The sequence below is a fragment of the Carassius gibelio genome, chromosome B21 (assembly GCF_023724105.1).
Source record: "Carassius gibelio isolate Cgi1373 ecotype wild population from Czech Republic chromosome B21, carGib1.2-hapl.c, whole genome shotgun sequence".
NCBI classification, from domain to species: Eukaryota; Metazoa; Chordata; class Actinopteri; order Cypriniformes; family Cyprinidae; genus Carassius; species Carassius gibelio.
The window spans coordinates 18,737,773-18,751,814 of NC_068416.1; the positions used below are offsets into that span (position 1 = coordinate 18,737,773).

General features: G+C 38.6%; 2 protein-coding genes across 2 annotated transcripts in view; both read right to left on the minus strand.

Moving 5' to 3' along the window:
* The window catches only part of LOC127986179 (60S ribosomal protein L17), a 232,369-nt gene that overhangs the window by 43,957 nt on the left and 174,370 nt on the right, over positions 1-14,042 (minus strand). The gene's annotated exons all lie outside the window — the stretch shown is intronic.
* Positions 477-12,715, minus strand: LOC127986175 (crk-like protein). The gene is made up of 3 exons (XM_052588428.1): positions 11,594-12,715; positions 4,114-4,576; positions 477-2,216 (listed from the first exon to the last, which is right to left on the minus strand). Exons 1-3 carry the CDS (start codon positions 11,902-11,904, stop codon positions 2,082-2,084), a joined length of 909 nt encoding a protein of 302 aa, XP_052444388.1. The 5' UTR covers positions 11,905-12,715; the 3' UTR covers positions 477-2,081.

Sequence of the window (14,042 nt, forward strand, 5' to 3'; positions counted from 1 at the left end):
CCTGTCATCATTTACCCACCCTCAAAAATATTTTCAAATATGTTGGCAAAATAGGTGACGGAACCCATTGATTTCCATCGCATTTTTTCTCCCTGCTATAAAGTCAATGGCTACCATCAACTGGTTACCAACATTTATTAATTTATTAATCAGTTTCAACATCTGAAAGAAATTCATAGATTTGAAACAACTTGAGGATGAGTTAATGATGACTGACTTGATGAGACGATGAGATTATACCTTTAATTCAAGACGATTTTTTTATATAAGCATCCATTTGTGATTACAAGTTTTATTTTTAGGATTCCATGTAGCAGAGACTGCTGGGATGGATTTTCATTTGCATTAGCATGTAAATAACACAATGTCCACAGCATTTTAGAATTATATTAAATTCTATGGTATTTCCTAATATTTTCAGGTTATTCATAACCATGGCAACTCCATATTCACAGAAAGTTGGTCAAACACTCACAGAGAAGTAGACATAAAATTTATTTACTCGTTCTGTACATAATGGGTAATACCAGCACGGGTGTTAACCATAGGAAATATTAACATGTAAATGATGTAAGAAAATAAAAGGCACACATTTTAATTTTCAACAAATGATACCACATGGATATTTTGTAATGTGAAACAAACAGTAATACTGTTAAAGCCTTAGGGAAAAAAAACAAAACTTAATGTATATGAAACCTTAAATTATTTGAGCACTTGTGGAAGATACGGGTTGGTCTATTGCTTACTATGAATGTTTAGCCTTAATTGATGCTAGGGATGTAAACCAGACAAAGATTCATTAATTTCAAAAAGGAAAAATGAAGAAAAATCAACAGACAGACACAGAAGACATGACATGAAGCAGCATTTAACCTAAGAGGGAAATCCCTCTAGGCCAGAAGGTCATGCACAGAGGCCACCAGCAGGCTTTTTAAATCCCTTTTAAGAAAACGCCAGTTTATTTCAACACACAGTAACACCTGGCTAATAAAAGAAACCGATTACAGATGGACAAAACCTAAAAGTCATGTTTATGACAGGTTACTGAATCAAAGTTGGGCAGAAATCATCAAAGTTATAGCAGAGACCCTGTGATGTGCAGTAACGGTCATGAAATGGAGCAAGATCCAAACATAACTGCCACCTTCACAGAGTAGGAGAATCAGACACTGAATCCAGTCCTCAAGAGATGAGCTCATGATTGCACAGGTGACATTTCCAGCTTGTCCAATGGAATAGATGAGGTGCATTTTTACTCTGACCAGACCCAATCTCGCATCTAAGGCATCACAATTGGATGCAAAAAGCTCCACAGGCAAGCCCTTCACCATTAAAAAAGAAAAAAGAAAAAAACAGAGTCTAGCCACAACCATCTAGCTACACTACGAATGCAATTTGCAGACAAGTTATTATGGCACAAATAAAAAGGCTACAGTAGACTAGTCCCACATACTAGCTGAGGGGAAAAAATAAAAAGACTTTAACTGGTGAGTCTGTTTCTAAGGTCAATCAGAAGGAGTGATGCAGTTGTTGCTACGCTAAGAACCTGCCACTGTAATACCCTGCCTTTATCTTCAAGTCGTGGCTGTTACCTAAGGTCAGATCAGTATCACTAGAATTGTTTAAATCTAACAAAAGACAAAAAAGAACAAATTTGCGTCAACATTTGGCAATCAAACCAGAGGGTATAAATCATCCTCATTTCCCTTTCTTAACACAACATAGTTTAGCTGGAAAAAGTTAAAGCTGAAGACAGAAAACTGCAGGAGAGTGGCAAGAAGGCTCAGGTCATGTTGGAGGCCTCATTTCACCTTGTCACAGGTACAGATGGGCAATGCGAGGAAACAACTGAATATTAAGGGCAGACAACACAACAAAAAAATACTGATTCACCTGTAACCAAGTGAGGGGGATTAAGAACCGATTGATTTCGGAGCTGTAAACAGTCAGAAGCCACACAAATGGTTTGCTTGAAAAATGCGCCACGGCTGAGCCCCAAGGCAGGCAAGCGTAATACCGGTGGTGACTCGATGGGGCAGCCGGCGAGCTGGCGGGGTGCTGACAGTGCATGGCCCAGATCATTCGCACTCATCTGGATTTTGGGGGTCCAATATTTTCACATGGGTGAAAGGGAATAAACCTCTCCGGCCATTTACCTCCCCTTCCCACTGACCGCTGATGTTCATTCTAGTCACTTTCACAATGTCGCCCACCTATAAGAAAAAACAACAACAAGATGAACGGAAAAAATATATAACGTACAGGTCTTTTAAAGCATTTAGAAGAAAAATATTACTAGCTTTTTATACTGCGCTGTGAAAGCTCTGACGTTAGCAAACCCTAATATACAAAACAAAGGAAAAGCCTGTGGAAAAGATTATGTCCTGCCCAACAGAAGGAACAACATTTTTCAAAGATATGGAAGTCATAAAGCAGTACAGTTACTGGTCTACATCCATTAAAACACTGATGAAAATACCACTCCTATCTAAAATCACTATTGAAGCATGTTAAGCATTATAAAATGATAATTTATTTTGGACTCTGCATAATAACCACATGCTTCATTTTCCCAAATTGCTTGAAATAACTGTTCAAAATCAGACCATTTTGCTTAAGGCCATAACAAATGGTCAAAATCTTTACTTCCATATATAAGCTGCACTCACATGTAAAAATACAGCAGACAGATAAATTATTTTTAAAAAGACATTCTTCCCCATAGGGCTGCACAATGTGTCGTTTAAGCATCGATATCGCGATGTCCGAATCCACGATAGTAACATTGCAGAATGTGCGATGTAGGCTGTCGTAATTGATCCGTTATTCATTAACTGTACGGGCCGGCTGCTCCCCGTCCCTTGACGAATGTGATTCGCAGATTAATTGCACAGCTTAACCATCATAGAGTGAAAGTTTAGTGTTTTTAAGTCCCGTCAGTTTAACAGGGCAGAGAGAGAGAGTGCCAGAGAGAGAGAGAGAGAGAGAGAGAGAGAGAGAAACAGAGAGAGAGAAAGAGAGAAGAGAGCGAGCCCCGGCCGCACACTCACCGTCTTCAAAAAACACGAGCGCTGTCTTGCTCTCTCTCCCTCGGACATATATTTATCAATTGACATGATTGTGTCGATGTTTAAATCATTTAAAATGAGAATGTAAGTGTGCTCACCCCATTTGTGTATGAAAAAAATAGATTTCATATCGCAATATATATCATATATAATTCATATCGCAGGAAAATTAAATGTCGCAATGTAATTTTTTCCCAATATCGTGCAGCCCTACTTCCCCACCTTTTCCCTGCACCTGCCAGAATCAACTGACACATTCTCAGGCTGACTAAGACATAGCTTATGTAATACTTCCTACAAATGGACAAGGCCTTGCATGTAGAAACGGACTGAGGAGTACTGGAACTTGCTAGGTGCAATGACAATAAATGATACTGAATTAAACAGAAAATAGAGCCTCCCCACTCAAAAATGATCAGTAACTGGAGTCTTTGTGCAACAGTTCTTAGACACGTGTGGTTCGTGCAAATGGCAAACTATGGAAAGTAGAAGTAAACGAAAATAGTCTAACATGCTAAACATCTATTGTAAGTCAGTGAGCACAGGAACAAACACCTACAAACACAAGCTTTATTTTCTCCTAAAGCATTTTTCACAAGTTTATAGGTCTGTCTTAAGGAAAGTCCCTCAAAAACAGAGCTGAGCTGTCAAGTGTCATCTAAAGAAAATGTTGGTCATTTCACATTTCCATGCTATCAGCACCCTCTGACCTAAAGTAATGAAGGGTAAATAGTCCCTTCAAATGTGTGATCACTGCACCAGTTAAATCTTATGAATGATAGAGAAATAGCTTCATTAGGTGTCTATGGCAGCCAGTACTGCATCTTGTATTACTATAAATCAACCAATAGATTAGCCAGCAAAAATATATGCTTACTGAATAACATTTGTTAATTAGTAAACTGAAAGAAATAAATGTATTGGTTTTGGTGGCTGCTCGTTATTATCCCTCATCAATAAAACAATGGAAACTTGCAGATTCACCTCAGCTGGTGCCAAACGCAAATTTTGGTTAACAGAAACCCATAATTTAGCTACCTACCTCCAGTGCTAGGGCAGTTTTGTCATATGCACATGGCACTCGTTTCTGGATTGCCTTCGCTATTACTGGCCCGTTCTGCATGGAAGGCAGTGGGTTGATGACAGCGCCGGGTGTGATGGGAGGAATGGGCGATGGAGTCTGAGGCTGAGCATAGGCGTGTGCTGGCTCAGGGATGCCATAGCTATTGGAATTACGGGAACCATGGCCGGGCTGAGGCGAAGGCTTCACCAACTTTTCTACATAGGGAACAGGAATCATGCCTACTCGGCCTTCTTTGTTCTTGGCACTCCACCACTGCTCCTCAGGCTTTTCTAGAATAATTAGGATTTCACCCTTCTTGAAAGGAAGGTCTTCAGCATCGCTACCAGTGAAGTCATAAAGAGTCCGCACATACTCCTGGTTATCATCTCCAAGTCCCCCGGATGGCTGAATAGGACCACTGGGCAGAGAGGTACTGGGGTACCTGTATTACAATGATGAAATATTTTTTAGGATTGAATAATCAACAAGAAAAGGGGGATTTTAAACAGAACATCAAAGGGGAAATGCTTAAATCTACTTCTTGCCAAGTGGTTCGTCTTTTGTAATATCCAGTCCACTACTGAATGTGCACTTTCACATGTAGTTAACTTCCTGGTATCTTAATCAGGAATGAGTGAATTTATTTTTATTGCATAGCTCAATGAGACCATTTTAAAACATACAGGAAGGAAATTCAGGGGAATTACAGATATGTTCAATTGATCATCTTGACAATAATAATCTGAGGATAAGAATAATTGTGAAGAAAAACCAGCAAAGATATGGCAAGCCGTCTGAACAGTTATTCATTAAAACCAGTAACACCTATTTTATTGAACTAATATTTTATAATCACTCATATGCAAGCCAATAGTGATCAGTCCTTTTCTCAATTTACTATCAGCATATCAGATGGCCAAGATTTCTGATGATACCAATTTTGGACGGTAATGCAAAACTGTCAAATATTATCCTCATACTTTAATCAATAAAATCGATTTTGTTTAACCAAATGCATGACTTTAACCAACCATGTGACTTGTATCAACATAAATATATATTATTGCCACTATGGACATTTTCTTAATTTAGGGTGGCCAAATGGGGGCCATATATATGGGACACGTCCTGTAGCGGCTGAAGTAAGGATAACATAAAAAAATAAATTAAGTCTGTGTTGGTGCGGGTTTCAAACACGTGTTCTGGGCTGTTCATATATCGTGCCTAAAAACGCGTGAAAAACACCAGTCGCGCCGCTTTCTCCTTTCCAAAGCGCTCGGGCAGTTGCGCCCCTGGGATGTCTGCCGTTGCTAAGCAAACATGACATGCTCTCTCCATGAAGACGCAGAAATTTCAGCAAAGGATAAATGGATTTGCAGCACTAAAAATCGCTTGCAGTAGCTCTGCTACTAAATTTATTTAAAAATGACAATCCATATACAGCTATGATCAGCAGTTCCTTCATCTTAGCTGAGCTTTCAACGTTGTTATGGGAAAGGATGAAACTGATTGGTTAGTTCTAGGGCTGGGACAACGCGTCGAGTTAATCGATGACGTCGACGCAAAAAATACGGAGACGCAAAATATGCACATCGATTCGTCGACCTGTTTTTATTTCTCTAAAAAACGTTTGCAAAATGTTTACCTTATGTGCGGTGAATATACGCAATGGCCGGATCAACATTCTGTCCAACGTTATATAACCAATCCAGGAGTTTTTCTGCATTGATCTTTTTTTTTGGCGCCTGTTCAAAGCCTTATCTGATCGGTGAGTGACGCCTGAGTGGGCGTGTATGAGGTGGAGAGCCCCGGCTGCGCGCGCACTCACAGTCTTCAAACAACACGAGCGCTTCTTGCTCTCTCTCTCCCTTGTGCATATTACTTGAAATCATTAAACACGATAGAAAAAGGGCGAAACACCAAAGTTTCATGCGCGCTCGCGCACTCACAGTCTTCAAACTACACGGGCGCTGTCTTGCTCTCTCTCTCTCCCTCGTGCATAATATTAACCAAAATCATTAGACACGATAGAAAAAGGGCGGAACACGAAAGTTTCACGTGGAGCATTCTGAGATTTTTTTTTCTCCACGACAGGCTGCTGGCTCCCACTGTTAATTATTTTTTTCTTTTTTTGGAAAAGCATAAAGCTTAAAGCCTTCAAGTTTACATTGGTTACTGTATTCTTTCAATTGCTCTAAACAAGTATTTTGGGTGACCTTTTTTATTGCTAGACATCAAGTTTTTAGTTTCATCTGAAATAACTTTTTTCAGTAAGCTAGGCCCTATGTGTTCAGTAAGCTTGTTTCAGTAAGCTATGTGTTTAAGGCTTCAAGGTTTTATTGAATGCTATCTCTATACAAGTGCAAAGTAATGCATTCTTAGTCTTTTATTTTGTAATTTTAAGAGCAATAAACATATATTGTAATGTTAAGGAATTCATGTTTTTTTTTCATTCAGATATGTAAATCAACATGTATAAATTGTTAGTAGTCAATTAATGGGGAGATAATCAAAATCGAATCGGTCTGGAAAAAGTAATCGTTAGATTAATCGATGCATCGAAAAAATAATCGCTAGATTAATCGTTTAAAAAATAATCGTTTATCCCAGCCCTAGTTAGTTCTTGTCACATGACCCACGGTGCACTTGCAGCATTCTGAAAAGTTTAGATGTTTTTAACTCGATGCGGTGCGGACGCGCCTGTTTTGAACGCGTATACCGTGCGCCTACATTGGAAAAAACGAACTAGAGCACGCAAAAGACACGATATGTGAACGGCCCCTTAAAAGACAACAGTCACAGGCCACCGAGCTACCAAAAATCAGCTCCAGGGCCCGTATTCATAAAGATTCTAAGAATCCTCTCAGAAAACTCTTAATTTAGCTTAAAAAAACTTTTACGTAGGAGTCTTAGCTTAAGAGCGATTCGGGACCGATCTGAGAGCAACTCTGAGTAAGGGAAAGACAAAAACTTTCATCTTAGATCTTAATGAGGAGGTGGGGTTGACCCCGTTGCTATGTATGACACAATCTTTTGAAGACTGTGATTGGTTGGTTGTCCAAGAAGAAAAAAAAAAGTGTGATTTTAAGTATAGGGTCTATTCTAATTCTCACTTTGAATTTACATGTGTAATTTTTCCTATTTGACCGTTCTCTCTCTGTCTCTCTCTCTCTCTCACACACACACATATGTCCTTTTTTTATTTACCATGCTTTTAATTTCCTATAAGGTATTTGACTGGCTTAGAATGATAAAAATTGTTCCACTCTTTCCAATTACAGTGATAGCTGTCCTATTTAAGTGGCGGTCATCACTATTGCATTGTTGCATTTTCCCAGTTGCCAAATATCGTAATGTAGTGATTACTTTAATTTCTGGTGCTATGGCATTTCTGCGCTGTGTCGGAGATGTTAGCACGTCTCTAATAAGATCATTCAAAAATATGATCCTTGCATGATCTAATCTATAGAGTCTTATTAACTCACTGTCATCCATTGTCTGCAACACATTTCTTCTGCCTCTTCGTCTTTCTGCCATTTTCTCCTCTGCTAAAGAAACTCTTAAGTCTCTTAAAAGTCCTCGTCTGTGCTCCTAACAAGTTTGACCTTAAGACCTCTTTTAAGGGTTAAGATACTTTCTGAATTACTTTTTTCTTTACTAGGATTTTTTCTTTAATTTTAAGAGTAAACGCCCACATTTCTAAGAATTTTGTCACTAGGAGCTACTTTTTGCATTAAGATTCTTCATGAATACGGTCCCAGATCTCTGGAAACCATGCTAAACCATAGCAGAACCCTGACTACATTTTATGGTTTGTGATGCTAAAGAACATTTCATGACGTCTCAGACAACTGTAAATTTGTGGCTACTGTGGTTTAAATCGCTATCATGAACTCATATTTACCATAGTAAAATAATTTTATTTGCCTCTTTATTTTTGTATACTGTAAAAAATTCAACCACATTGGTTGAAAATGAATAAAGGTTGAAATATTATAAGTTGTACTTTTTTTGTAAAGTTATCCGAAGGATTCATTAGCTAATTAAAAAAAAGAACATTAGATTTATTGTAATAAAAATAATCGTTAGAGTAGTCGACTGATTGAAAAAATAATCGTTAGATTAGTCAACAAAAAAAATAATCGTTAGTTTCAGCTCTAATCCTTGGTTTGTTTTATAGTTTTTATTAGTAGGAATCGTATTATTATTATTATTATTATTATTATTATTATTATTATTATTATCTTATTAGTTTTTTTCTTTCTTTTTTTTTACAGAAACACTGAATGACCAAAAAAGCACCACCACCAGTCCAGTTAAAATGTTTAGTTAAAATGACTAATAGTCATTCAAACATGGTTATCAAGGTATACTTCTAATTACTCAAATAAATAGTATGATCTTATTATAAAGCTTGACTGACTCGCGAGTAAACTAAAATAAAATTAAGTGTCAAAATTTGCTCGTTAACGAAGGCGATAATTTTTTTTCTGTTTATTCAACGTATTCAAAATATTTAACGTAGGGGTTAGGATGGCCACCCACTCACAACTACTGCTTCTGTCACTTTTTCTCATGACAAGAAGTGAATTTCAAGAAAGCAGTGTCGTGGTGAGTTAATTCATGGAATTACCAAAAAGGTGATTAAAGCTGACTTAAACTGCCCATGCATTTATATGTACGCGCATGTGTATATGTAATCAGCCCAGCACTGTCTCACTCATTTAACACATCCTATTTAACTCGTCAGTTCGTGTTTATTTGAACACTTCTGTCAGTGAACGCCACCTGCAAACCACTAAAATAAATATCAAAGAAATAATGCAGTTGAACAAGAAAATAGCCTAAATAAGAAAGTTAAATACACCCTGTCTCATGGACTAAATACTCATGATAATCAGAGATGCTACACTGGATGCAGCACAACACGACCCGGTCTGTGAGGTACTGACACAGAGTTCAAATGTCCTGTATAGACACTAGTTCAAATGTCCTGTATAGACACAGACTAAACCTGTCGCAACACGGTTGTGTTGCGTCCGGTTTACTTTTCCGTCAAGCTCAGTAACTCCTCATCTGCACGCGCTCTCTTTGAAATAGGAATCGTTGCCATATTTCTTGTTCCCATCTTTTATTTATCGCTGTCTCATTTGTATTTGGCCAGTTTGGAGAAACTGCCAATTAAGCATTAGGACTACATTTATGTGAAAATTAATGGCAGGTAATATGCAGCTTTTTGTGTGTCTGAAACCAGCAAAAATGTCAGGATCATGTAGAACACGGATTCACACAAGTTATATATTTCACTTAAATCATTAATAGAGTAACAAAACATAACAAAAAAAGTGTGATGCGTGTTTGGATCATTGTAACGGGCTCTGAAATTCATTGAAAAGAAAGCAGTTTTCTTTATTTCGCAAAAGCTTTACAGTTTTGACTCACACGCACATAAGATTTTTGCTAACTTGACATCGCACCTGTTCATTATCAAAATAAAATACAGTTAAAGATGCTTAAACAATTACACCGCTCAATTTAAATAGTCCGTAGTACAGTCTGTGCCATTCAGCATAACCACAGCCTCACTGTGATGTTATAGCCTAAGGATGTTTTATGTCGAAAAAGCGAGTGAACAAAGCCTCTAGTTTACATAATAAATATTTCAGATACATTGTGAATATGGAAACATTTGGATTTGTACAGAATGAGAGAGGTAGTAGGCTTTCGCTAAAATAGCCTAATTGCGTTTGCTACGCAATATCACACTGATAAATCTCAGACGAATCACATTCTATTATGAGCTTGATACTGCATAGCTTGTTGGCGAACTATGGCTCTGCGAATTAGATGCAGCTTTGTCTGAATGAATGTGATGGAGATTTACTACTAATCAAAGAATGGGCTTATCTGAATACACTGCTCTCTCTGGCACTTTTACACTGCATGGTACGGCTCACTTATATGGTATTTTTTTTTGTACCACCACGGTTGAGGTTCTAAGTGACCCATACCAAAACGTGTAATATAAACTCTGCCAGAGAAAATCGTCACTACCTGCGTCATTGAACTTGCGACACATACACAACAGAAATGCTAGATTTAAATCAGCACAAGGATCGAACGCAACTGTTTTGAGTGATCACACCATTTTTTTTTTACAACCAAAAAGTTGTGTTTTTTAGTCTGAGGAAGTACAGATGTTCCTCTCATTTTGGCACTTTTCCACTGTGTGCTACAACTCGGCTCAGTACGGTACGACTCAACTCAGTTTGTTTCCACTGCAGTTTAATACCGCTTTAGAGTGGGCTGGATGGTTCACATGTCGTTATTGTTGCGCGGCCTCTACTGCTGGGACTCATGAAAAACTTTTCATTCCACGTCGCCCATCAAGCTTTCGCTGGATTCACTCCTCTGCAATCAGTGAGAGGAAAATCTGAACTTTCTCAACAGACAATAAAACAGCCATTTTTGGTTTGTTAAAAAAGGTGCGCTCGCTCAAAACAGTTTAAATCTATCTGTGTTTGTGTCACTAGTTCAATGACGCAGGTAGAGTGAAGATTCTCTCCGGCCAATCAGTAATCAGTAGAGTTTACATGTCATGTTTTGGTAATGGTACGGTTCACTTGGAACTTTAAAAAAAAAAAAAAAAAAAGTACCAGGCATCAGGTACTGTACCCAGTGGAAAACCCCCCAAAAGTTAACCGTACCATTCAGTGGAAAATGGTGCAACTATAACATGTGAATAATCCTGCCCACTCTAAAGCGATATTAAACTGCAGTGAGCCCCTTTTCACACTGCACGTTGGACCTGGAAAATTGCCAGAACCATGCCGGGTCACCTTCTGTGTGAACGTAAACAAGTCTCAGAATTGATTCCGGAATTGATCCTGGGTCAGGGACCTAGTAACATTGACAGGTTCATTGCCTAGCATTTTCGACTCGTACATGTGTCTTTAATGTCACGTGACCCAGGAACAATTGCCGGTAGGGATGCACCGGTTGACCAGCCATAAATAAATTTTTTTTTTGCTTTAAATACGCAACCTGTATCGGAATCAGCCATGAATTATCAAGATCTGTGCATCACTAATTGCCGGGACACATTATCCGTGTATTTTCCGGAATTGCAGTGTAAAAGGGGCTGTGGGGAAACACAAACCGAGCCGTCCCCAGTAGTACCACGCAGTGGAAAAGCACTAAAAGATGACTTGTCACTACTGCTGTCTTTGTAACTAGTTGCAAATATTATACATCTGTACAAATATATATTTTTTATTATTATTATTCGGCACTGGAAAAAATTTACAAGAAATAAAAACAACAGAACTGGCAGCATAAAACAGATCCTAGTTAGTTTCGATGAATTAATGTTTATACGGCTTGCCATAATAAGGGGAGGGAAATGAGTGAGAAGAGGGGTGTATGATGTGACGATGTCAAAACGAAATTAAGCTCTTACCTTGGCGCTGGCTCTATCAGGGTGGTCGTATCCAGATAATGTATTTTATAGAACTCCAAAAGTCCATGTAGATTATCAAACTCTTGATCGCCTATCTTGAATCTCTTGTTTGGCAAAGAGTTGATGATATAGTGAGAAACTTTGGAGTTTTCGGACACTGACAGTACATAATCACCAGGACAGGTGGAGGAATCTCGCACCAAAAACATCCCGTGTCTCTGTCCCTGTAGCCTATTTTGCGCCTCCTGTCTCGAAACCGCCCCGAAATACCAGCTGGCTCGGTCCGAGGAGTCGAACCGTGCAGACGACATGTTTGCTCAAAATACAACTGTGGCCAATGAATTAAAAGAAAACAGTAAAAAAGCTATTAATTAAAACAACAAACGCTTATTCTTACAAGAGACCGAACACTTTTTGATTTGACAGTCTTACTGAACCGCAACCTGACGTTTGACCAGACAGGCTGCGACTGGCGTCAACCAACTTTGATGCATCGCTAAATTTCCACCAACACAAGAATCACGACGGGCATAAAACAGGTTTAAACAATGCCAAAAGTTCGCAACGAACCCAAAAACGCGTGTTTAGAATTAAAGTTCCCCTTTCCGCTCTCTCTTCCGTGAAAGTAGCTGCAGCTTATGAGACAATATAAAGCGTTAGCCAGCTAACGTTAGCGGTCCTCAATTATCGTCCGCTCAAGATGAGACAAACAACGCCATAATATGTTAATAAATCGCTCTGCATGACGATACACGGCGACGTTTGTCGGTCGCGTCCAAAAACTAATCCTTCTTCGTGTATTAACAGAAATTACGGAAGAGTTCTGTCTCTTATTTAGACTCCCAACAGACTTCGAAGGCTGTAACAAAAATGGCGGCCCGCAACACGTCTTCACACACAACTGAATATTCTCGCAACAGAAAGTTTCCCTCCTTGCGCGGCGCTCCCCTATATGAGGCACGACGCTGCCACGACACTAGACGACCTAGAGGACTTTTTATAGTGTCTGTTTGTTGCGTTTTCTGTTCCTTCCCTGGATTGGTGTAAAAGCTGCTTCAGCTCCCCACACCGTCCGAGAAATGGCGTCTGGAGGGCGGATCTGCGCGCGCTCCCGTTCTGTCTGATCACCCGTCACGAACGCCTGGGGCGGCTTTTAAAAAGGAAGAATAAAATGCGTGGCGTGCAGAGGCGCTACATTTCAATTGCTCTGGACCGCAGATAATAAGGCACATAAGTCATTGACTAGGAGATTGTATAGCCCTAGTGTGAATAATAATAATGGAAAATTTGTGCTATAGTTGTGGTCAAATTTAGGATGGCCCACATCTCATGTGGAGACCTGTTGTTGACATGGCAGTTGGGTTGTAAAAATATATTTTCCCATCACTCAAAAAAATAAAGGTTCTTTATTGTAATCAGTGGTTTTATGAAGAACCTTTCAAATGAAGAAAATGTTATTTAGTTTGGTGTCCAAGTATGGGACACATGTCAAGTCCTTTCCTTTCTAGCCTACTTTACATACGAAAAAAAATATTATGTTGTATTTCCTACATTTTTTATCCCAGTGAGCATGAGTAGGTAGAACATCAAAGTCAGCATAAATGAGGAATTCAGACACTTTTTAATCCAGAACTTAAATACAAAAAAGAAACAGCAATTATTCAGAATATTTTTGCAAGATTGCCAAATTCAAGGATTATTTCCTTTTCTTCCTTTAATAAAGAAGAGCTCTTTTAGTTGCAGTGCCGGATGAAACTCCAATTTGCGCAATGCCTGCCACCAATGTCATCTCAAGTCTCGAATGTAAATAGATTCAGATCTATTTCATAATGTCTTGCATTTCCAGGTCTCAAAATATTTCCTTGGATCAGTGGTGCAACAAATTGGTTTGACATTATCAAAAGAGAAAACCTCTAACACTTCTGCAAGGTGGAAATTAATCTGTGGACACAGTATTTTGTTCAAGCACACACACACACACCAAGTGCACAAAAAGTAGGTCAGAAGGCACAAAGCTTTCATGAACTGTTTCTTGCCAGAAGTGTCTATGATAAACAAACTCAAAATGTCTTAAAACAAGTGAACTATAATTAGATTTTTTTTTTAGAAAAAACATAGACTAGCTTTTGCATGAATTAATAAACAAATTTCTGAATATTGCACACACACACTGAATCTTAGTGTATCTAAATTCCTTTCAAAACCAGAGGATACTGAATCATCAGTAGTCACACTCTGACACTATTATACTGTTTTATTACATCACATCCTTTACAAAGATTGTGCTCATTGAACAACGCAAAAACAATGTCAATATTGGCCAAAATGTAGTGTCACACAACTTGTTTTTGTGTCTTAAGTAAACATGGTCAACAAATGTAACAGGGCCCCAATGCAATAAGGGGTAGACAACTGACATGCTACTCAAATTTTGTCATCAAGGTTTTGA